The 22,267-nt window shown below is 42.8% G+C and overlaps 1 protein-coding gene and 1 long non-coding RNA gene across 2 annotated transcripts; one reads left to right on the top strand and one right to left on the bottom strand.

The window, feature by feature from the left end:
* Window positions 1-1,589: 1,589 nt before the first annotated feature.
* prdm1a (PR domain containing 1a, with ZNF domain) lies at window positions 1,590-17,703 on the bottom strand. The gene is made up of 7 exons (XM_079694812.1): window positions 17,344-17,703; window positions 13,608-13,928; window positions 11,201-11,320; window positions 10,366-10,618; window positions 4,908-5,968; window positions 4,638-4,766; window positions 1,590-3,890 (listed from the first exon to the last, which is right to left on the bottom strand). Exons 1-7 carry the CDS (start codon window positions 17,368-17,370, stop codon window positions 3,312-3,314), a joined length of 2,490 nt encoding a protein of 829 aa, XP_079550938.1. The 5' UTR covers window positions 17,371-17,703; the 3' UTR covers window positions 1,590-3,311.
* Window positions 5,858-20,780, top strand: LOC307012883. Its single transcript, XR_013800758.1, has 2 exons — window positions 5,858-5,994; window positions 20,242-20,780. It is a non-coding gene; the product is annotated as an uncharacterized lncRNA (long non-coding RNA).
* Window positions 20,781-22,267: the final 1,487 nt, after the last annotated feature.

Here is a 22,267-nt window from a genome sequence, read left to right on the forward strand (position 1 = left end):
AGCGCCCTATATCAAGATTGATGCAAAACAAGTGAAACGTGACCTTTTTAGTGAGTATTAGCAAAAAAAAAACATTTCTGGGTTCATTTGGGTGGATTTTCCATATATCTGGCCCCCTTGGTCGATTTTGATGATTGACATCTCTTTTTAACCGCTAGAGCCAATAGAATCGAGGGGAAGTTCCACACGCACACACACACACACACACACGCACACACACACACACACACACACACACACACACACACACACACACACACACACACACACACACACACACACACACACACACACACACACGTTACCAAATAAGGAGTGAGAGTGACGGGTAGCCCAAACAGGAAGCTGTCATACACTCTGGAAGCTATCATTAGCAGCTAATATAAAATCTCCATTTTTGACATAAAAATTGAATTATGGATTATCAATAATTTTTCAAAGTGACAGACACATTGGATTAACCTACGGATTAACCTTCAGCCGCGTTTTTCTCGTTTTATTGCGATTGAACAAAACTTTTGATCAGAATAACAGCTAAGGTGAGCATATCTCCGTGTTTTGCTACCTAAAGCTACGTCGTGTGTTGTCTGTATTTGCTTCCCCTGTCGCGAGTTCTGATCGTTCAGTGATGGTACTTATATTTCTAGAATCTGTGGAATCTCAGCATGTTAGCTAAGCTTGTTTGTGCAGATCCGATAAGTATATCGATCGATTCATATCTAGAGTTTTGTGCTAAGTGCGTTAGCATTTTTTCGCTCAGGGCTCATTTAGACCCTTCTTGTGAGACTTTTGTTTCGATAAAAATGGTTCATATCATCAGTTATCTGAGTTTCTTCCCGTTAGGAGGATATGACACATTCATAGTTTTTTAAATATTAGGAAGCCCAGAGACACAGTGTCGTGAAAAAAAAAAGTCTTTGGGGCTTAACAGGTTAATTCTAATCCTGGCTAACCCTAGAAAAATGTCTCTTGTGATCCAGACTTGGATGAAAGCAGTCCAAAATGCTGTTAAGCTTTTACCCAAATCCTATAAAAGGTGTTGACATAACATGGCCTTGTATAGTTGTATTTTACAATTTGTAGTAAGTACGTATGTATTTAATTTGCACCTTAGTGCTGGCAGACAATGCATCCAAGTTTATCTACAGCTAATTTGACTGAACACACTCCAAAAAGTTGTAAATGGAAAAAAAAGGTCTTTAAAAAGTCAGGATATATTGTCAGCAAATTAAAACAGTGGTACAGTAGCAAGTAGTAAACTTGCTAGGTTATGGCTAATTAGTCTGTCGCTAAATAGTTAGCATTCATCTAGCATCCACGGTGGATACAGGTATTACAACTACAGAATGAGTCTTTAGCTGACTTCACAATAATCTTAAAATATTCTAGTAGGAGTTAGGGTAGGGATCTTTAGCATTTTTCTGATGAGTTTCTATAAACTACGTTCTCCAAATTGCTGGAAAAATGTCTGCCGAGTAAAAAAAGGGCAAAGCTTTATACAAAGAAACCTATTAGCTTCACCACTACATAAATAGTAATATAATCTTATACCAAAGTAATACAAAGAATAAACACACAGAGTCGTAGGGTTTAGATTAGAGCAGTGAACATTTATATCATAATTTACACTTTTGGACATTTTTGCACATAAATAACTATGTAAACCAGTATGTAAACAGAGACAGTCCTTTAGTGGATTCTCCTCTGGAGTTAAAGCTCTGATCAGAGAAAGAGATGCTTTGGTCGAACATTAGTTAGAGAGAAAGAAAATGAAACAGAGTAAAGAGAGAGAGAGAGATAGCGAGCTACAGAGTTCAGGTTGTTGATGTACAACTGCTGCAGAAAATCACAGTTGCTTTTGTAACATTAAGTTGACTCTTAATGCCATTATGACCAGTTTCAGTGATATTGTAAACAGTGTAAATGGTGCAAGCATCGGCACTGAAGTTATAAAGTAGGAGGAGTAGAGAGAGGGGGGGGGGGGCCAGTGCATAAAAGAAGGCCGAGGTGCTTTGGTGTATGCCAGTTCAACACGATGGCGGACGGTGGGGTTTAAGAAGGGGCCATTGCTTCTCAACCGAAATATTAACAAAAAATAAACAAAACATCTACAAAAAACCACAGCGAAAGAGTGAACACTTCATCGTATACACACACAGTAAATCTCCCCTTCTTCAGCATTTTGATTCCTCAAGTCCTTCTTTTCATTTTCCTTTCTTGTATTTTTTTGGTGTGCATTTGAATTTTAAAGCCAAGTGTACTTTGGTAACTAGCGTCAAGCGTGAATCCCAAAATCGGAGGGAATTCACTTCCCTGTCGGGGGGGTTGACAGTGTTGTTAGAAAAACGAAACGAAAGGAGGGACTCGGCGACTAGCCAGCCTCCCGAGTCCTTTATGTGCTACATGTTGCCGCCTCGTTTGGACCAAGCCAAGAGCTGCAGTCCAGTTCAGTTTGGTTTCTTCTTCTTCAAGTAGCAAAAACGCAAATAAATAGAAAGCTCCCACCTTTAGCTGTCCCTTTAAAACACACTCACAAACACACATACTCTCATATCATCACATGCACACTGAGGTAACCGTTGTAAAAAATATACAAAACAAATGCCCTTTTTTGTTTCAAATTAAATTAAGTAGGCATCAGAAAAAGGACACAGACATACTTTAGGGAAGCTATGAAGCAGGGTTGAAATAAAGCTCTTCTTGGTAAATTAACAAATTCATGTGCCCCACTTTGGCAAGTTTTTCAACCCTTTCTTTTAACCTGCAATATTGGTTTCTAAATCTTACATAGATAAAACCCTGAAGAGTGGACACCCCTGGTTCTATAGGTCAGAGGTGTCATGACGGACGGCATAGAGAGAGTGACTACAGAGAAATGGCCACAGAGAAATACAAAAACAGAAAGTACAAGTATTTTACATTGATTTCACCCCGTCAGTGTAACCATCCCTTCCACTTATTGCGTTTGAAGACAACAAATAAAAAGTATAATAAATTAAGGAGGTTATATAACAACTAATTGATCAACAAAAAAAACAAAAACATTTGAAAATAGAGACCAAATAATACAACAAAAATAATTATAATAGCATTATATTAATTACATTAAAGGGTAGATGATTGTCTCTAAGTATAATAAACGCTAAGTAGTCATGGGACAGTGTCTCTTGAGCCCTGAGTACGCGAGTCCCTGAAGACCTGGTGCGAACAGGAAGTCACTCCTGAACCAGGTAATTACGAATTTACAGCGGTTGCTCCTGGCAATGAAGTCTTTGAGTCTTAACTCAGTGTCTTTTGGGGTTAAACGTCACTTAAGCGTGATCCTCCGACTCCTGCTTGACGGTGACGTTGGCAGGATGCGGCAGGACGGGGCTGCTGTTCAGCATCTTGATCACCGACGTCTCATTCGGGGAATCGTACGCACCGTAACCGGCAGAAAGAAGGTCGTTGGCGCCGCCCTTGTGGTGGGGAAGGAAGTGAGAGGACTTGAGGTCGCTCTCCCTCCACAGAATCCCCAAAATCTGCTTTTCCAAAATGGCCTCGACCTCCGCGCCGCCCTGGAGCTGCTCCAGCTGCTCGGCGTGCTCGCTGACGTCGAAGCGCTCGATCTCCTCGTTGGCGCGCTGTACCTCCTCCGGGTCGCCCTGATTGGACGCCGTGGGGCAGTAGCCCTTCAGGTGAAGCCTCAGACTGCACAGGTGGATGTAGTGGCGGTGGCAGTGGGAGCATTTGTGCGGGCGCTCGCGGGAGTGCAGGCGCTTGTGCAGCTTGAGGTGGACGAACTGGGTGAATTTTGCCGGGCAGAGCTTGCAGTGGTACGGCTTCTCCCCCGAGTGCAGACGCAGGTGAGTCTTCAGGTTGCTGGTGCTGCTGAAGCGCTTGTGACAAACCTGGAAGAAGAAAAGAGACAAATGTCAACACCTTGGAGCAACAAGCAGAGGTGGGAAGTAGTAGAGTACAAATACTTTCTTACTTCATTTTTCTGGTGTCAGTACTTTACTCCACAACTTATTGTTCTGATGACTTTTTACTTTGACTTCTTACATTTCTAACACAAATACCTGTACTTTCTACTTCTTACATGTTGAACACTAATTCCTGTACTTTCTACTTCTCACATGTTGAACACAAATACCTGTACTTTCTACTTCTCTCATTTTCCAAACAGGCTGGTTCCTTTAGTCTGAATGTGTGTTTGGTGGCGTGATCATTATTATTTAGAGTCATTGCGTGCCTATTGATTTGAACACGATCCGTGTATCCATCATTTCCTGGTCTTCTCTAAAGAAGAGGGACCAATGGAAACGTTGTCATGTTGCCGTTGGTCACCATGGAAACATTCATTAGCTAACAATGACATTATTGTTCTATTAATATAAAGGGAGGTCAGGTACTCTTTAAAACAGCTGCTAGTTATGGGTACTTTTTACTGAAGTACATTTCAAAGCCTCTTTACTTTGACTTTAGTAAAGAAGTTTAGTCAGTTCTTCTACTTTTAGTATTTTTAAACAAGAGTATCTGTACTTCTACTTGAGTAAAGGATGTGTGTACTTTTGCCCTCTCTGGCAACAAGTCACATCGTGCAATTAACTCATCTGTCTGGTAAATAAGCCGATTGAATTTGCATTGTTTCTCACCTGGCATTCATGTGGCTTCTCCCCGGTGTGGACGAGGAAGTGTTTCTGCAGGTGAGCCAGCTGGGTGAAGCCTTTGCTGCAGGTCTGACATGTGAAGGGTCTTTCGCCACTGTGGACACGAAGGTGAACCTGAAGAGGAAATAAAAAGATTTGCTTAGACATTTGGGTATTGTAAATACATGTATATCTTGAGGAGAGCTTGCTTAGTGTGTGTGTAATGTGTTTCCTATGAAAGCCAATAAAATAACTCTGTAGCGTTACTAGACTCACCTTGAGGTTCGACAGTTGTCCGAAGGTCTTGCTGCACACGTTGCACTCGTACTTGATTTTCCCGTTCTGCTTCGTCAGTGGGTACGGCAGCGCCTTGTATCCCGCTGACCCGGGGCCACGCTTCATTTTGGACAGGTTCATGGCCTCCTCGTCATCGCTCGAGTTGCACAGCATGGCAGAGGTAGGCTTGGTGGGCAGCCGCTCGCTGGGAGGGGATGTGCCCGCTGTCGGGGAGCCTCTGGAGGGGGCGGGTCCATGTGGGTGTCCGTGATAATGGTGCTGAGGCCCCCGTTTGTCCTTCAGATAGGCGGCAGCTGAGAAGGCACTGCTGGGCCTGGGGAGGAGGAACTCCCTGTGGGCCGACATGGAGGACAGGTGGACACGATCGGGCATCAAGAAGCGCCTTCCTGCTGCGTCGGCGGGCAGGTGGGACACGTGAGGGGGCATGTAGAGGGGGTACATCCTGGGGAAGATCCCTCCTACGGTAGGGACGCCTCCGCCTGGAAGAGGGTAGTGATGGGGAAGGAGGTAGCGTGAGTACGAGGCTCCTGGAGGGTAGAAGGATGAAGATAAAGGGGTTGGTGGTGGGGAGTAACCAGGGTAAGAACTGAGTCCAGTGGGGTAGAAAGACCCTGTTGCCGGGCCCGAGGGGCTTCCCTGAGGACTGCTGTCTGGGCTGCTCCTCGCCGACGGGCTGGGCGTCGCCGAGGACTGGTTTCCTGGCGACCGGGTAGCGGGGTAACCGTGTTTGTGTCCGAGGAAATCTTCGGGGATGTGAGTGTGGGGCCTGAGACCCGGGTAGAGAGCTCGAGGGTACAGGGGCCGCTCGGGGCTGTCGGCGCAGCGCGGGCGGGTGGGAAGAGGCCGGCTCGGCTCCCTTTTGATCGGCAAGGAAGGAGAGGAGGAAGAGGATGTGCAGTTGGTGCCTCGGAGGATGGAGAGGACGCTGTGTTCCCTCTTGGGTTGGGCGGGGGTTACCGCTGCGGGGGACGGGCTGGAGGCGTCGACCAAGCGCTCCTCACTGCTCACCTGCTGCTGCTTCACCTCCAGGAGGGACTGCTCTGGAGAGACAAGAGGAAGATAAAAGGTCAGTGGAAGTTTCACCAGATCAAGAAACAATTGTTTTCCATTTATCATTACTTTTTATTTCACAACACACAAACTGAAAGTCTTTCCAAAAAACGAGTCAGCTTGTAAAGTAATTCATTTTAGATTCTGTTAAAATTGTGTCTAACTATTTATTTAGTTTCTTGCACTGATTTATTTATATTTCTTGTTGCACTAGCTGTATTTCTCTTTCGCCAACTCTACGCTGTAGTGCATGTGACAGTAAGCCTCTGAGCCCCTGAGTGTGCCAGGGACACCATAAGTAACTCTGCGGGCCAATTAAGGTGACGGGTTTGACGAACGATCATGGGGGGCCAGGAGCGGGGGGGGGGGGCAAAAGACAGGAAGTGATGCGTGACAGCTGCCTCTGGGCATTGTGTGTGTGTTTATATCTCAGTGTGTGTGCCTATAAAATCAAGATAAAATCAAAATGGTGGCAGACAGACAGGGCTGATGGAAGGTTTCCTGCTAACGATATCCTCCGAAAAAAAAAGGCTTGGCCTCCACCTGCCCTCCACACTACACACACACACACACCAACTCATCCACACCATGTCACAAGATACACACACAGAGGCGCCTTCAGACAAAGGCCTCTGTCTGATGTGTTGACTTACTCTTGACTCACTTTTAGAACTGATGTGATCCAACTTGGAACCAAGTACGTTGAAAACCACTTCTTCTAAAGCACAATCAAATCATTAATAATTAGCCTGCATTGCAAAGTGGCAGCCACTGTTTGAATACAAATGGGCAGCTAACACACACACACTTTTGATCAAGCTCCTACTCTCCTGATTTTTGTGGCCGTTTGCTTTTGTTTCCAGGTCGAAGGTTAGATTAGAGAGCTTCCTCCTCACTCTCTCACACCTACTGTCTCCCCTGCATGATGAAAGAGTGGATTAGGAACACACACACACACACACACACACACACACACACACACACACACACACACACACACACACACACACACACACACACACACACACACACACACACACACACACACACACACACACACACACACACACACACACACACACACACACACACACACACACACACACACACACACACACACACACACACACACACACACACACACACACACACACACACACACACACACACACACACACACACACACACACACACACACACGTCAGCTAGCTGCATCTCGGCTGTTAAACGGCTGCAGACCCGGCCCTTAAAAAGCTGCTGTCTATTATCTATAAGCTCATTTACTGCCCGTTCAACTTTTTACCACAGGGTCACCCAGAGTGTGTGTGTGTGTGTGTGTGTGTGTGTGTGTGTGTGTGTGTGAGAGATGGAGTTAATCCTGAGTGCCAGCACTGATGAAATTAGTTTGACTCCCCCTGATTCACACACACACTCAGTCAGTGACCCTTCATCAGTAGTATAGCGGCAGTGTAAACACTGAGGCTATCACTTAGCCTTCCTCCTCCTCCTCTTCCTCCCCCCTCTTTCTCCTTTTTTAGAATACAAACAGGGCGGCCATCTTGAGATATCAATCTGTCAACACGGCCCTTCTGCCAGGAAGTTCAAGTAGTCAACAGAAGGGGGGGGGAGGCGCACATCTACCTCCATTACTCCCTCCTCCACCTTCTCTTTTAGGCAAATGGCCGACACACTCTCACACACACATGCATGTGTTTGAGATGAAAAGACATGGGTGTGAATGTGTTGGCATGCCAAGCTTATGACTGTGTGTGTGTGAGAGTGTTTTTATCGAGAGCGTCTTTGAACACACACACACACACACACACACACACACGGCTGACAGGTGCTTTCAAGTGCTAACACTTGAAGAACGCTAAACGCCGGCGACAAAAAGAGAGAGAGAAGAAGAGAGAGGAGAAAGTGAGACAACCTAAGTCATTTTGCTCACACACACACTAACACACACACGTCTGGTTTTGCTATGACTGCACTGGAAAGAGCAAAAACCGGTGAGAAAAACACGAAGCGGCAGACGTGACTTCGCTCATCCGGCAAAAAACGCAACATTTTGAAAATAAATGCGTATTTAAAATAAATTTGAATGATTTTTTTTTTTTTTTTTATATATGTAATCTATGCTAATTTAAATCAGTAAAAAAGCTGGATAGCCTGACTATAAGAGTGACCTTCTCTTCTTCTATCTTTTGCCCTTATGGCTTGGTTTCTGTTTGGCGTTATTCAGTCAGAACGTTTGGTTTCATCTTGTTTTTACTCAGCCCGATAGATTATTTCGGACTTTCTGTGCGGCTCAAACTCCGGTCCAACGTTCAAAAGCCCTCATTTATTTAGCTACGTAAAATAAGGAGCTCTTTAGATGAACAAAGGTAAGTGTTTCTGCTGCAGGTGAACCTTCAAGTCAGTGGCAGGTCAACAGGAGCCAGTGGGGTGGGGGGGGGGGGGGGGCAAATGACAGAGGCAGCTAATTAAAGGCAACATATAGTATACTGTACTGACTTTAGAGAGGGAGAGAGGATGGGGGTTTGGTGAGGGAGAGGGGGGGGGGGGGGGTTTGAGGCTATACCTCCTGCCTCTCTCCCCCAGGTCATGCGCATTTTTCCCTGGGCAGTGGAGTCGCTGAGGCTGGGTCTTTGGATCCCCTTCCACCTTTACACTGCCATTAGCCTGCAGTCACACCTGGAAGCCCCTGAGCCCCTCTCATTGTTTCCCGCTCAGCTCCCCCTCCCTTTGATCCACAGCTGAAGTGCAGTTGGTGCGCTGTGTCATGTGACTTCACTCCTGCATGCACACATCTGTGCCCCTTTGCACAGAAAAGCTCATTCTCATCTATGATAATTCGTTTTAAAGGGGGACTGCAATATATGTCCAGGGTTAACAGATGATAGAGAGAACAATGTTTACATGTGCAATGTCTCTGTGTTAAATAAACGAGTTAATCAATATATATCTAATAAGTTAGAAACTAGTTTGTATATTTAGCTTGCTGTTTGTTTAATGCTGCCTCACAGCTCTTCCACTTTCAATGTTGCATGTATTTTTATTATATAAGTATTGCTTATTATTTTAATTTACAATATAAAATTTAATTTGTAAATTAAATACTGAACAATCTGTGCTTATTGTATTAGCTGTAAAGTGTCTCTACTGTAGGCTATTTTTTATTATATGTGCAGCACTTTGGCTCGACCAAAAATCGTTTATAAATGTGCTATATAAATAAAACTTGATTTGATCTTGTTAATATGTTTTTCTTAATTTTTAAATGTTTGTTTTGTTGCTTTATTAAAAAAAAAGTTATTCCTCTTACTATAATGCCATTATAAACCAAAGCTAATTCATTCTGATTCTGCCAAACAAATAACATCCATTTAAAAATAATTGTCATTTATGATGTTATTTTAAAATGTGTATATTTAGTTTTTTGGTTAATATTAGCAGCAGGGGCTAATTTAGTTTTTTTTAAAGTTAACAAGAAAAGCAAAAGTATTTTTGATGAGTAAAGGAGAAATCCAGCGCTGACTTTTAGACCTTTTTCATCAAAAGGTCACTCACAGACAGTCATGCACACACACACACACACACACTCTCACACACACACTCACTCTCTGCTCCTTTTATTGAGGTTGAGCAAGGCCGTGTGTGAATGTGAGCTTTCATGTTAAAAGCGGGGTCTTTAAGTGTGTAAGACTGGCATTAGGGGCCATATCCCCCTGTCTGTGTAATTACACACACACACACACACACACACACACACACACACACACACACACACACACACACACACACACACACACACACACACACACACACACACACACACACACACACACACACACACACACACACACACACACACACACACACACACACACACACACACACACACACACACACACACACACACACACACACACACACACACACACACACACACACACACACACACACACACACACACACACACACACACACACACACACACACACACACACACACAAATACTACGATGGCACTGACAGAGATGAAAGGTTGTTGATCTTGTAGTGTGTGTGTGTGTGTGTGTGTGTGTGTGTGTGTGTGTGTGTGTGTGTGTGTGTGTGTGTGTGTGTGTGTGTGTGTGTGTGTGAGATAATAACAGGCTAACATGCAGAGAGGAAGGAGACACGGCTACACTCTAAAACACTGTTAGGCTTTAAGAGCGGCGACAGGACCCACTCAAGACACACACACACATCCTAACACACACCTGCATTGTCTATTGATTTTATGTTATTTATTAAACCAGGTCAGAACAATAACTAAACTTCCCCGTCCTTTCAAAATTAAAGTCTGATTATTTCCCTCTTTAAGAGACAGAATAGACACTCACTTAGTTTCTGCATCATCAGCTCCCCGGACGGCGGGTAGTGGAGGCGCCGGGCGAAGTCGTGGCAGTACCAGACGAGCAGCTCGGTGCCGGGGGGGACGGGCTTCACGGTGTAGAAGTAGATCTCCATCCCGTTCTGACAGGCGGCGATGTTCTGCTCCGCCTCTGAGTGGGCCGGGTTCACGTAGCGCATCCAGTTAGAGCGGCTCTCGTCCAGCCCGTCCACGAAGTGGTGGAACTCCCGGTCCTCGTAGATCTGGAGCGAGAGAGGGAAGAGGTGTGAGTTTAAGGAAAATCATTATTTAATTCCTTTGAACGACTTTGCCGACACATTGACTTTGCTGACTAAATGAAGTACCGTGTAATGACAGGCGCGTGGGTGGGTGTGTGTGTGTGTGGGTGTGTGTGTGTGTGTGTGTGTGTGTGTGAGAAAGTGAGATATGAGCATGAATGGAACAGCTTTCTTGTGGTTGGAAGCATGGTCATTCTTTCTCTTCATGCACAGATGTGTGTACTCTCACTCCGAATTTACCGGTATGATGGAGAGTGTCAAACAGTGTGTGTGTGTGTGTGTGTGTGTGTGTGTGTGTGTGTGTGTGTGTGTGTGTGTGTGTGTGTGTGTGTGTGTGTGTGTGTTTGGACTTACAGGAACCACACTGTGACATGTTATTTGTGCGAATGTGACATCACATCCCCATCTCTCTGTCTCAACAACACAGCAAAAGCAGCGAGCCCCGTTTCCTGTTCCACTGAGTGAAGACGTGTGTGACGTCACAGGAAGGGGACCCTCCTGCTTCTGAGGAAGTGTGTGTGTGTGTTTTTCTGTTTGAGGACTCACCCTCCAAAAGTACTTCCGGTTGGCGTCTTTGGGCACGCTGTCGGCCGTGTATATCTCGCCCACCAGGGGTCCGAAGCGAGTTCCTTTGGGGATGTACTCCCTGCTGCACACACCGAAAACCTGCACAGAAACACACACACAGGTTACACGAGAGATCGGAGGGCTGTTTGAAGTGTGTGACGTGTGCAGCCTTCAAAGTGTCTGGTGAATGCCTAAAGTCAAATGTACATGCTTTTAATGACAGAATGATATATCGTTATGAACAGCTCATGGAAATACGATGCTCTCTTTAAGATAACACACATGGACAATAATGTTTTTACTGTAGTTATGGAACGTGTGTTTCATGCTGTTGTGCAAATCCATCTAATTAAGTCTTATATGTTCAATCAGCCGTCAACTCACACGATGATTAATGGACCCACTTCACACTTCATTTCATTCAGAGTGTATGTGTGTGTGTGTGTGTGTGTGTGTGTGTGTGTGTGTGTGTGTGTGTGTGTGTGTGTGTGTGTGTGTGTGTGTGTGTGTGTGTGTGTGTGTGTGTGTGTGTGTAGGAAAAACTGTAAAACCTCTTCTCTCTTTCTCTCGTCACACCTCCACTCGTCGCCACATCAAACTAAAACTGCTGCTCCTTCAGAAGCTTCAAATAACATCCAAATACTCAAAAAGAAAAAAGTGTTCTCCTTTGTTTATTTTCTAATTCAATCAAAGAAGAAAAAAGGGAGGATGAGTGAGAGAAGAGAGAGGGATTATGTGGCGACTAGACGCCAGGCTCCAGTCGTGAATGGTGGAGAAACACACACACATTGTATTCATGCATGGCGCACACAAACAGGCTTCTTTTCCAAACCCCTGGTGACATGGGAAATCCCCCTTTCTCTCCCCCCTCTCCAGACATGAAGTGTTTTTGACTTATTAACAGACTTTTACAATGCTTCTTCCTTTGACCCAAATCTTCTTTGATCAAACTCCCATCCTCAGCCTTTCCCTTCTTCCTCTCCGGGTCCAGATAAATGTTAGCTGATAGCATATCAGCGTCTTTCTCTCCCTGCTTCTTTCCTCAGTTTCCTGAAGCAGCAGATAAGCCCCTGATGAGAAAATCCATGCGATCACGCCACTTAAAGCTTGCAAACAAACTCAAAAAGTGTGAAAATGGCCTCAACCCCATTGACTTGCAGTCTGAGAAACAACGCTTACATCCACCGTAACATCAGGGGACTTACTCCAAGTACTTAAAATCTGTTTGATATACATACATTATAGTTTTTAAGGTTCATTTGAATATTTTTGGTCCCATTCGTCTTAGTTTTATAATTAAAGTTTTTTGTGATTTAATGCTTACGTTTCAACTTTCAAAACCCCCTTCTGTTTTTCACTTGTTCATTTTACCAGAGAAACCTTTCTGTCCCTCGCTGTTATCACACCTCAGTTTCAACCTTTGACGCGTTGACATTTTGACTTTTTAACCTCCAGTTGGATCGATGGCTAGAACTCTATCGGAGCAGCTTTGTGAAAAAAGTCACAAGGTTGCTGTTTGTTTAGTTAAGAAATATTTACAGAGGAAATGGGTCTTGCAAATCAGATCTTTTTTTTCTGCCTGGTAACAAAAACTGGGATTTCTCACCACAAGTCATCTGTGATCTTACAAGCTACTGTTTCTGCCTTCCAAAAGGTGTCCAATTTGCCATCAAATCTCCAGGTTTCAAAGCACACAGATTCCTTTTTAAATACAAAAACCTTAAAGGCCAATACATATTTAACTTGTGAAAATCTGAGGCGTCAAAATTGACATTAAAACCTCATTAAATGTCACTAAGGGGCAAAAACAAATCTGCCGTTTGGCGTGATTTTAAAGAAAATGCGCCCCCTGTCTGCAGGCACAGGAACTGCAGCCGTCTGACGCGACATGTAATGCATGAGATTTTTTCTGTGTGTTTTTGCTTCAGGCGTTTCACTCTCACACAGATTCCTGTCTGTAATGTGTGTGTGTGTGTGTGTGTGGAATTTTATGGCGAGACAAGACCCCCTCTTCATTACATGACTGACATCTGACTCACGAGTGTGTGCAGATGGTGTGAGAATAATGGAGACTGTAGAGAAAGTTTCTGTGTGTGTACTGAAAAAACTGAAGTATTGACTTTAATTAAATGTATTATGTCAACGGATTACACATCACAGTTTTAGGTTAGTTGACAGTAATAATCTTAAGTATAAATAGGTTCAACTCAGTTATTATTCTTTATGTTATCATTGCTTTCAGCCAACCTAATACAGTTATGTGATTTTTTTTTTATACATAAAACCTATAATTAAAGTCAATGCTACAGTTTTTTCAGTGTGTGAGTGTGTGTGTGTGTGTGTGTGTGTGTGTGTGTGTGTGTGTGTGTGTGTGTTTCTGACTGACCTCCTTGCTGTCGGCCGGGTGTTTGAAGGCGAGGTTTCGGGGCAGCGAGGCCTCCGCTCTCGTCGTCGTCATGGCGTCGCCGTCCGTATCCTTGACCATGTACGTGCACTTCCCCTCAAACTCGTCCTCCGTCCACCGGGTCATGTCTGCGTCGTCCATCTCCGTCTCCATGTCCATGTCCACGTCGGTCATCGTCTCTGAGCCGGAGCTGGCGGTGGTGGTGGTCGCTGTGGCTGCAATCTTGGCTCCGTGGTGGGCTTCTTCCTGCTCCATGGTGTGCGCCCCCTCACTGGTCAACATGGCCGAGCTATGAGAGGTCGCCTGTTGAGAGACAAAGAGAGAGAGACATATTAGATATTTTAATTCTTTTTTTTTCTTGCATACTTTTCATTTAGAACCGTAAGACCCTGATAGGGAGAGCCCTCATTTCAATGCAAAGGTATAATAAGTGCAGACACAATTAAAGAACAGCTAGTGGTCATTTTTCTAATGAAAACTCAACAAATCGTGACTTTTTAAATTATTTTTTTACGGTTTTTCTTGTAATTCAACAGACAACAGGGAAATAGTAAAAATAAAACATGGCTATATTAAATGAAAGTGAACCACATTTAAAACAACTATAAGAAAAGGAGAGAAACAGACGGAACGAAAGAAAGCAGAGACAAGAGTGTGAAGAAATAAAAATAGGAGATAAGAAATCTAGAGGGAAGAAAGGAGGAGGACAAAAGATACAACAGACAGAGAGATGAAGGAAGAGCTGTGATTATTGTGAGGGGTGAGTCAATGAGGGGGGGGTCTGACACACACACACACACACACACACACACACACACACACACACACACACACACACACACACACACACACACACACACACACACACACACACACACACACACACACACACACACACACACACACACACACACACACACACACACACACACACACACACACACACACACACACACACACACACACACACACACACACACACACACGAAGCTGTTTGTCTTGTCAACTATTTACAGAAAACTAATTTGGGAATCGTCGAACCCAAAACATCAAATATGTGATTTTATTCGTTCTTTTCACCCAATTTAATGAAGACGTATTATGCGTCCATGTTGCCCATATTCCAAAATGAATTCGACTGATTGATTTCTCCTTGATCTTTCTTCTAAAAGCCTCGGTGTAAGATTTAAGATGAGTCAGGCGGAGACACTTTGATCAAAGAGGAACAAAGAGGAACTCAACACGTGTCTCGTATAAAGTGACAAAAAAACTTCCTCTTTTTAAGAATTTAAAGTCAAACAGACGTATTTAATAAGTTCTAAACCAAGACATCCATTCCTCAGGAAATAATAACAACCAAAGAGCAACAGCTGGTGGAAATATAGCAATGAATCCATGTGTTCTGCTTTGTTAACTTACTTCTCAATAAGGCTGCTTATCTTTCCTACCTTTAATATGTACTTTGGTTTTAATTGTATTAACGTGTGCGTACCTTTATTTAACATATTGAATTCTATTTTGGCTTTTATCTGCCGATCCCCTTTGTGGGGCAAATAAATAATTACTTCATATTAATTCAAAGTTTTGCTTCTATGTGTTTTTCAAGACTCTTAACTTTTCTACATTTCCTTCGCAGTCGTTTTCTGTTTGTTTTTCACAGCTTTTTCTGCAGGAATTGCGCATAAATAATGAGTTGAAGATTATTCAGATTACGGATCTTAAACTCTCCCCTGTTTCCTCCCTCTGTCTCCCCCCCCCCCGCTCTCCTCTCTTCCTGGGGTTGAAGCTGGAGGAAGGAAACGCTGTCTGCGTCGGAATGAAGCTAAAATTGGAAGCAGGGTGGCACTGCAGCGGAACCGGCAAATCATCCCGACTCCCAGCATGTGTGTGTGTGTGTGTGGGGGGGTGTGTGGGTGTGTGGGTAATGGACAGGGGGGCCGATGAGGAAAAGGGAGCGCCAAATCTTTTCCATTTGGGGGGCCACAGCAGCACAAACAAAACTTCAAACGTGATCCCACCCAAGACACACACACACACACACACACACACACAGATATCCACTCAGGGAAAACATGCTTCTCATCCCACGCAGGCGAGTGGAAAAGCATCAGATCTTTTCAGTGACCACACTCAAGTCTGTGAATGTTTCTGAAGCCGCTAGAAAGACAATTATTTGACATCCAACTGAAAAAAGTGAACCGTTGACTTTAATGACCGGTGTTAGGTTAGTTGAAAGCAATAATATTCAGTTAAATACTAAATATTAGGTTCAACTTAACATTATTGCCTCCAACTAACTTAATATGTGATATGTGTTGAAGTAATTCATTTAATTAAAGTCAACGTTTCAGTCTTTTCAGTGTGAAGTCACAGCTGAAGCCACTTCTGCTCCAAACAGCAGCGAGAAAAGACACAAAGAGAGGAACTAGAAGTCACCTCAAATAATTAAGAAAATGAAATGTTTACATTTTACTTCCTTTAAGGGAACACACACTAATAAGTCAGGAGCTTCCTCATGTGTTCATATTTACTGAAATGCAGTTTGTGCACAGACTTTCCTGTTCCAACTTGCAAGAAAAACTCTTTACAGGATTAAAAACCCTCCAAAACATGAACATCTTTAATAAAGAGTTGAGCTTCTTTGCTTCAAACACCGTCTGCATTTACTTTAACACAAAAAGTCATCAAAGCAAATCATGAAAATGTATTTAAATCCAACAAAAGTCATTTTTTAAAGTCTAAAAGTAGGAAATGTACAGCAATAAAATGTCATTTCACCCATAACAACACTTTCTGCTCTGTTTTCCATTTAAATAACGCATTTTTCTTTTAAAAACTGGCCAGAAAGGAAAATGTTTCTCAATATTTCAGTAGAATCCTCTTTGCATTAACAGCTGCAACAACGAGAACTAATAGTGAAACCAAAAAACATGACAAATGTCACCTCTCACACATTGAGACCAACCGAAAACACAGAAGCTGCACAGTCAGAGGAATCTTTAAATGATGATGTGCTCATTTCATAAAGTCAAGATGAAACTGTGTGAGCTGTTCAACCAGAGAGACATTTAATATAAATCCAAGAGGAGGAAGACATTGGGTAATAAAATACGAAATATGATTGGGTACATCGTTACACCCTCTCAGCAGAAAGGCTAAGGGTAAACTTAAAGAAAGTCAAATTCTCAGTGATGAGTAGACACTTTTCTAACAATGTACAACTTTTTAATCTTGCTTGCTTCATTAAAAAACAAATAAGAACTCCTTAAAGTGTGCAACAAAGCCCATAATTCAAAATGTAGGTGCTAAAGAAACATCTTGAAATTACCCAAAAGGAAAACACGTCCAAACAGACGTCCAAACTAAATCAAAATACATTTTAAAAAGTGCAGAAAAATCACCAATAGCAGCTTTTAAATGATATGGAAATATGGAAAGTCAGGAATAAAAACCTCTTTGAATTTCCAGTCAGAAAAAAAAGCACCAAAAAGAGAGAAATCGAATTTCAAACACGTCAAATTGTGGATTGAAGAAGCCAAAACAAGTCTTGCATTTTACTTACTGGTGTTTAGTTCTCAATATCCCCAAAAAATAACTCAGTTTTTACATTTAAAATGACAAGGAAACTACAGAAAATAATGTCAAATCTTTCTTTTTTTTTATATAAAACAAACTCCTTAAAAAGTGTTCCCTTCCTCTCCGTGTGCTCCGTACTCACCGTGTAACTTTGGTCCCATCCACACATAGGGACGACCGGTCAGATCCTCTGCGCGCGTGTGTGCGTGTGTGTGTAGGACAGGTGCAGTTCTCCCCTTATGTCCGTCCTGATCCGAGCGCTGATACTCCACCGGTGTGTGTCAAAGTGTGTGTGTGTGTGTGTGTGTGTTATGAGTGTGTGTGATCCACTCGGTGTCCTGTGTTCAAATGCCTTACAATGCCGACATCCCTCTGACTAAGCTGGAGAGAGGGCCGGCTCTTTCGCGACAGGCCACGCCCTCCGTGCTTACCCCTCCTCCTGGCCCCGCCCACGACATACAGAAACACACACTTTTCTCCAGAGGCAGCAGGAGCTTTCACCTTAGGCCATGACACACACACACACACACAACTTTTTATGCATGTAAATAAAGTTTTCTTACAATGATATTGCTGTGTGTGTGTGTGCTAAAATGTGTGTGTGTGTGTGCTAAAATGTGTGTGTGTGTGTGTGTGTGTGTCTGTGTGTGTTTGTGTGTGTGAGGGGAAATGTCTGTTAGCAGCCTGAAAGAGGTAAACAACGCGTGTGTGTGTGTGCGCGTGCGTGCGTGTTGAGGGGGGAGCATTGAGTCACTGTCACAGGATGTCCCTCTCTTCCCCAGGAAAACACACACACACACACACACACACACACACACACACACACACACACACACACACACACACACACACACACACACACACACACACACACACACACACACACACACACACACACACACACTGCCTCTAGGGGGCAGGACTGGTCTGCCCTTGTTTCGTTCACTTAAAGTGACTCTCTTCTTATTGTCTCTGTCCCTCACCCTCACTTTGTCTCTCTTTCTTTTACTTTCTCTATCTTTACAGAGACTTTAGATCAAGTTTCTAAATTAAATATCAGTTATTTTCATTGTCATATATACGACACGTTGATACATACACATGTGTTATTAAAAACACAGAGGAGAAAGCAAAAAGGAACAACACTAAAAATATGTTTACAAGTTCATATATGTCTCTTCTGTGACACGTCTCGATGATTTAATGCCAGCTAGCGCTTGCCAATAGAAGCACAAGTGTTACATAGTGATGTCATTATGTTACAGAAGTATACATGGAACTTAGGGATGTTAGCCTTCGCAGACCATTGACATGCAAGCTGTATAACACACTACAGGAAAGGGGAAGCCAGACTAGGGCTTCTTGGAGTCTTGCAAAAAAATCCAAGATGGATGTATTTCTCAGCATGCAAACTCATTAATGGTTCCACCAATTATGTTTCTCAGCCATTTCACCTTTTGTTATAAATCCTCAAATATAGTTTTATTCTCATATATCCGGTAGCTAAATGTTGTCCCTTAAGAAAAAGACATACAAGAGTGCAAGAAACAAACTCAAATATGTCAAATATCAGGCAGCTTTGCAAAAACACGGGAGATGTTTGGTCCCTTCCTTCGACTGCCAAGACTTTTGCTGGACATGTATAATCGAATGAAAGCACTGTGCATGGACGAGGATTAAAAATAGGAGGAAGGAAATCCCCCTTTGCTCCCGACACTGCAAGAAGAAAAGCCTTTATGCTCTGGTCTGATGTGAGATTCCTCTTCCCTTCAAACGGGATCATTCCCAGTGTTTCCTGGGTCCCTAAACTCGTGTTCCTCATCTTGTTTCTTAAAGAAATGATGATACAATGATATCTTTCTTACAGTTCTTAAATGACGAGAGTTACATGTCTTTTCTGTTTAACATGAGACCCAGACTCAGGACTGGGTTGCAGAAGTTTTACTACAGTAAGTCTGCAAATGGAAGATTTCTGTCGTGATTATTGTGTAAAAATAACTTTTATTCAATTATTATTCTCATTCTTGTAACATTGATGTGAAATGTTCTCTGAAAGTTGTTTTTTTGGTCACTTTCTGCCTGTTTTCCTCCTTTATTTCAGTTTTAACGATGTTAACAAAATATATTTCTAAACCAATTGAATGTCGCATCAAACAGCTCTCACTCTTACTGTTATAACAAAAGCTCCCTCGCTCACTAACACTGGAAATTCCCATCTAATTGTCCCCCGACTCCCAATTTACCTCCCACTCACTGCCCACCCCCCCCCCTTCCTCCCTTTGATTTACCCACTGTATTTACAAAAATCATTTTCCACACTGACCTCTCTTTCCAGCTTTTTCCATCACTTTTCTCCCTCTATTCATTCTCTTGATGCCCCCCTACAAATTAAATCAATCCAGAAAAACAGGCATCGACGTCTAGGGGCACGAAAAAGGCACACAGACAATCATACAAATGTGGATTGGAAGAATAATGCTGAAATGAAAGATAACAAAAAAGAAAATGTGAATATATCGTAAAATCAACTCTAAAAATGTAATAATTATATAAAAAAAATTGAAGAAAAGTTAGGTCAGTAAAGGTTGATGTGACAGCTGTTCCTAAATATTGATTGTTGTGTTGTTTCAAATACATTGGAGTTAAAAGCTGGTTCAAATAAGACATCTTAAGCAGATAAACAATATATATATATATTGTTAAATATATCGTGTTTTTATTCATGCAAATTATTTTTCTCTCGGTAAAAGCTATCCAGTTTCAGTGGTTTGTGTCCAATTCAGCTGGTATTAATTAAAAAGACGATACATGTAGTTCTCCGAGACATTAACAATGTAGACGGTCACTCTGTTCCCGACTCAACTTAAAAAGAAGACTTGGACTAAACAGGTACGGTTCCATTTTGGGAGGAAAGTAGCATTTTAAAACATGTATTTCTATTGGTTGCTGGGGTTACAACGGTGACAGTCATCAGTATCGGCCTCCAGAGAAATGAGTCTCCGTCTGATTGTGAGTGTTCTTCTCTTTTCCTCTAATGAAGAACGATGATCAGGAAAAGAAAACAAGCAACAGGAAGAAGAGAAGAAGAGAGAGAGACACGGGACCTCCCTCTCTCTCGCTGTCTGGTGACAGAGGGTCTGACCACATCACTCGCTGCCTACTGCTTCCTGCCAACAGACGACCCCGACACACACACGCACGCACGCACGCACGCACGCACACACACACACACACACACACACACACACACACACACACACACACACACACACACACACACACACACACACACACACACACACACACACACACACACACACACACACACAGCTGCAGATCTGTGCCACAGCTGTCGGACATGTTGATGCTTTGCAACCGAGCAAGTCCTCCCTCGGCAAAACAACCGGAGAGAGACGGAGAGATAAAAAAGGGAAGCGCTGTCTCTTTTTAAAAACATTGGCCAATGGGCCTCGGATCACACACACACGCACGCACGCACACGCACACACACACACACACACACACACACACACACACACACACACACACACACACACACACACACACACACACACACACGCATAAATTACAGTCCATCATGTGCAACTATTTTGCATGAATAAGTATATTTCAGGGGGAATTGAATGCTAAACGGTGACGGGGCTTTCAAGTTGGCTTGTGTTTTCTATTTCGCTGATTAGTCTCCATCTGAATGACCAGCTTTTAATATATTCTATATTTAACTATTAAAGCCTGTTGACTGGACTTGTTTCAACAACAGCAGCAGCTAAAACACTCTCAGCTGTGCAATTAAGCGTTAATATATTTATAAACATGAATACACAGCTTCATGTATCTTACAATGTGCATATTTTTGCTTAAACATCTTATACCAATATACTTAAGTTACGTGACTTCTTATGTTTAGGCTACATAAATATGTTTATTGTTTGCTATATTAAAATAGAAATAAATCCCCCTGCTATAAAAAATATTATGATTTGTATTCTGATTGATTCTGTGGTATATTGATGAAAACACGAGCCAGTGGAAGTTCACTTAAAATCAATTATTTCTCCGTACTTTAAAGGTGGGGTAGGTAAGAATGGAGAAACCAACTCGAGAGCGCTAGAATTTGAAAATACACAACCGGAAAAAATCTTCCTTCAGACTTCCTTACAGAGCCCCTCCTCCAACACACACGAACGCGCACATGACCAATGAGGGCACGAGATAAGTGTGTGCACAGATGGAAGGCTGACAGGCAGGTAGGCCATCCAGTTACTTTAGCCGGGCCGGCTCAGATGATTGGTCGTGCTTTTTACAGCGCCACGGCTTCCACATTTATGTATTTATTGTCAAAGCACTTCAGATATTCATTGCTATCGGGATGTTAAGAGCATTCCATGGAATATAACAAAAAGTGTATCTGAAGTGAATTACTTACCCCACCTTTAAGTAACTAATAAGAAGCTTTTGGGTGTGAGCAGCCTGTTCACATCCTTGCAGCGTGGAACATATTCAAATAATAATAAAAGTTATTTTGACTAGTTGAGTCTGCTTTCGGGTTAAAAGCAGATACATCAGCGCTCTGTGGAGGTTTCCATTTTTGTTGCCTAGCAAAGGTATTTCCACAGGGTTCAACTCCAGTTTGATTTGAAAGGAAAACAATTTGCTAAAATAATAGGTTCATAGGTAAAGTTCAGTACCATGTGCAGTATGACCAAACTGTGAGAGGTCACTGCTGCTAACTCTTTCCTGAACCCAGTCCCTCTTTTCTGCTGCGCTCTCATTGGATACTCAACATTTGCTTTGGACTTCTCTACAAAAAAAATCCAACATCGTCCTGAAAAGTTCACGGTAAGAACTGTCCAGAATGAACTGTCGACAAGCACGTCTCAAACATTTCTGCTAGACGCAACAATTGCACTATTCACCCTGAACTACCACTGAACTACCCCCGATGTTAAAGGGGCCCTATCCTGCTGATGTTCAGGTTCATATTAGTTCCTCTACTGTGACATGTCTCCATGCTTTAATGTTCAGAAGAAGAAGTAAACAAAGAC

This window comes from Notothenia rossii, assembly GCF_949606895.1.
Source record: "Notothenia rossii genome assembly, chromosome: 7".
Classification (NCBI taxonomy): domain Eukaryota; kingdom Metazoa; phylum Chordata; class Actinopteri; order Perciformes; family Nototheniidae; genus Notothenia; species Notothenia rossii.

Coding starts and splice junctions, on each gene's coding strand:
- prdm1a (XM_079694812.1), bottom strand. CDS start 17,370: ATGTGTGGATGGGACCAAAGTTACACG. Junction 13,929..17,343: donor GATGGGACCAAAGTTACACG/GTGAGTACGGAG, acceptor GTCTCTCAACAG/GCGACCTCTCATAGCTCGGC. Junction 3,891..4,637: donor AGAAGCCACATGAATGCCAG/GTGAGAAACAAT, acceptor TTCTTCTTCCAG/GTTTGTCACAAGCGCTTCAG.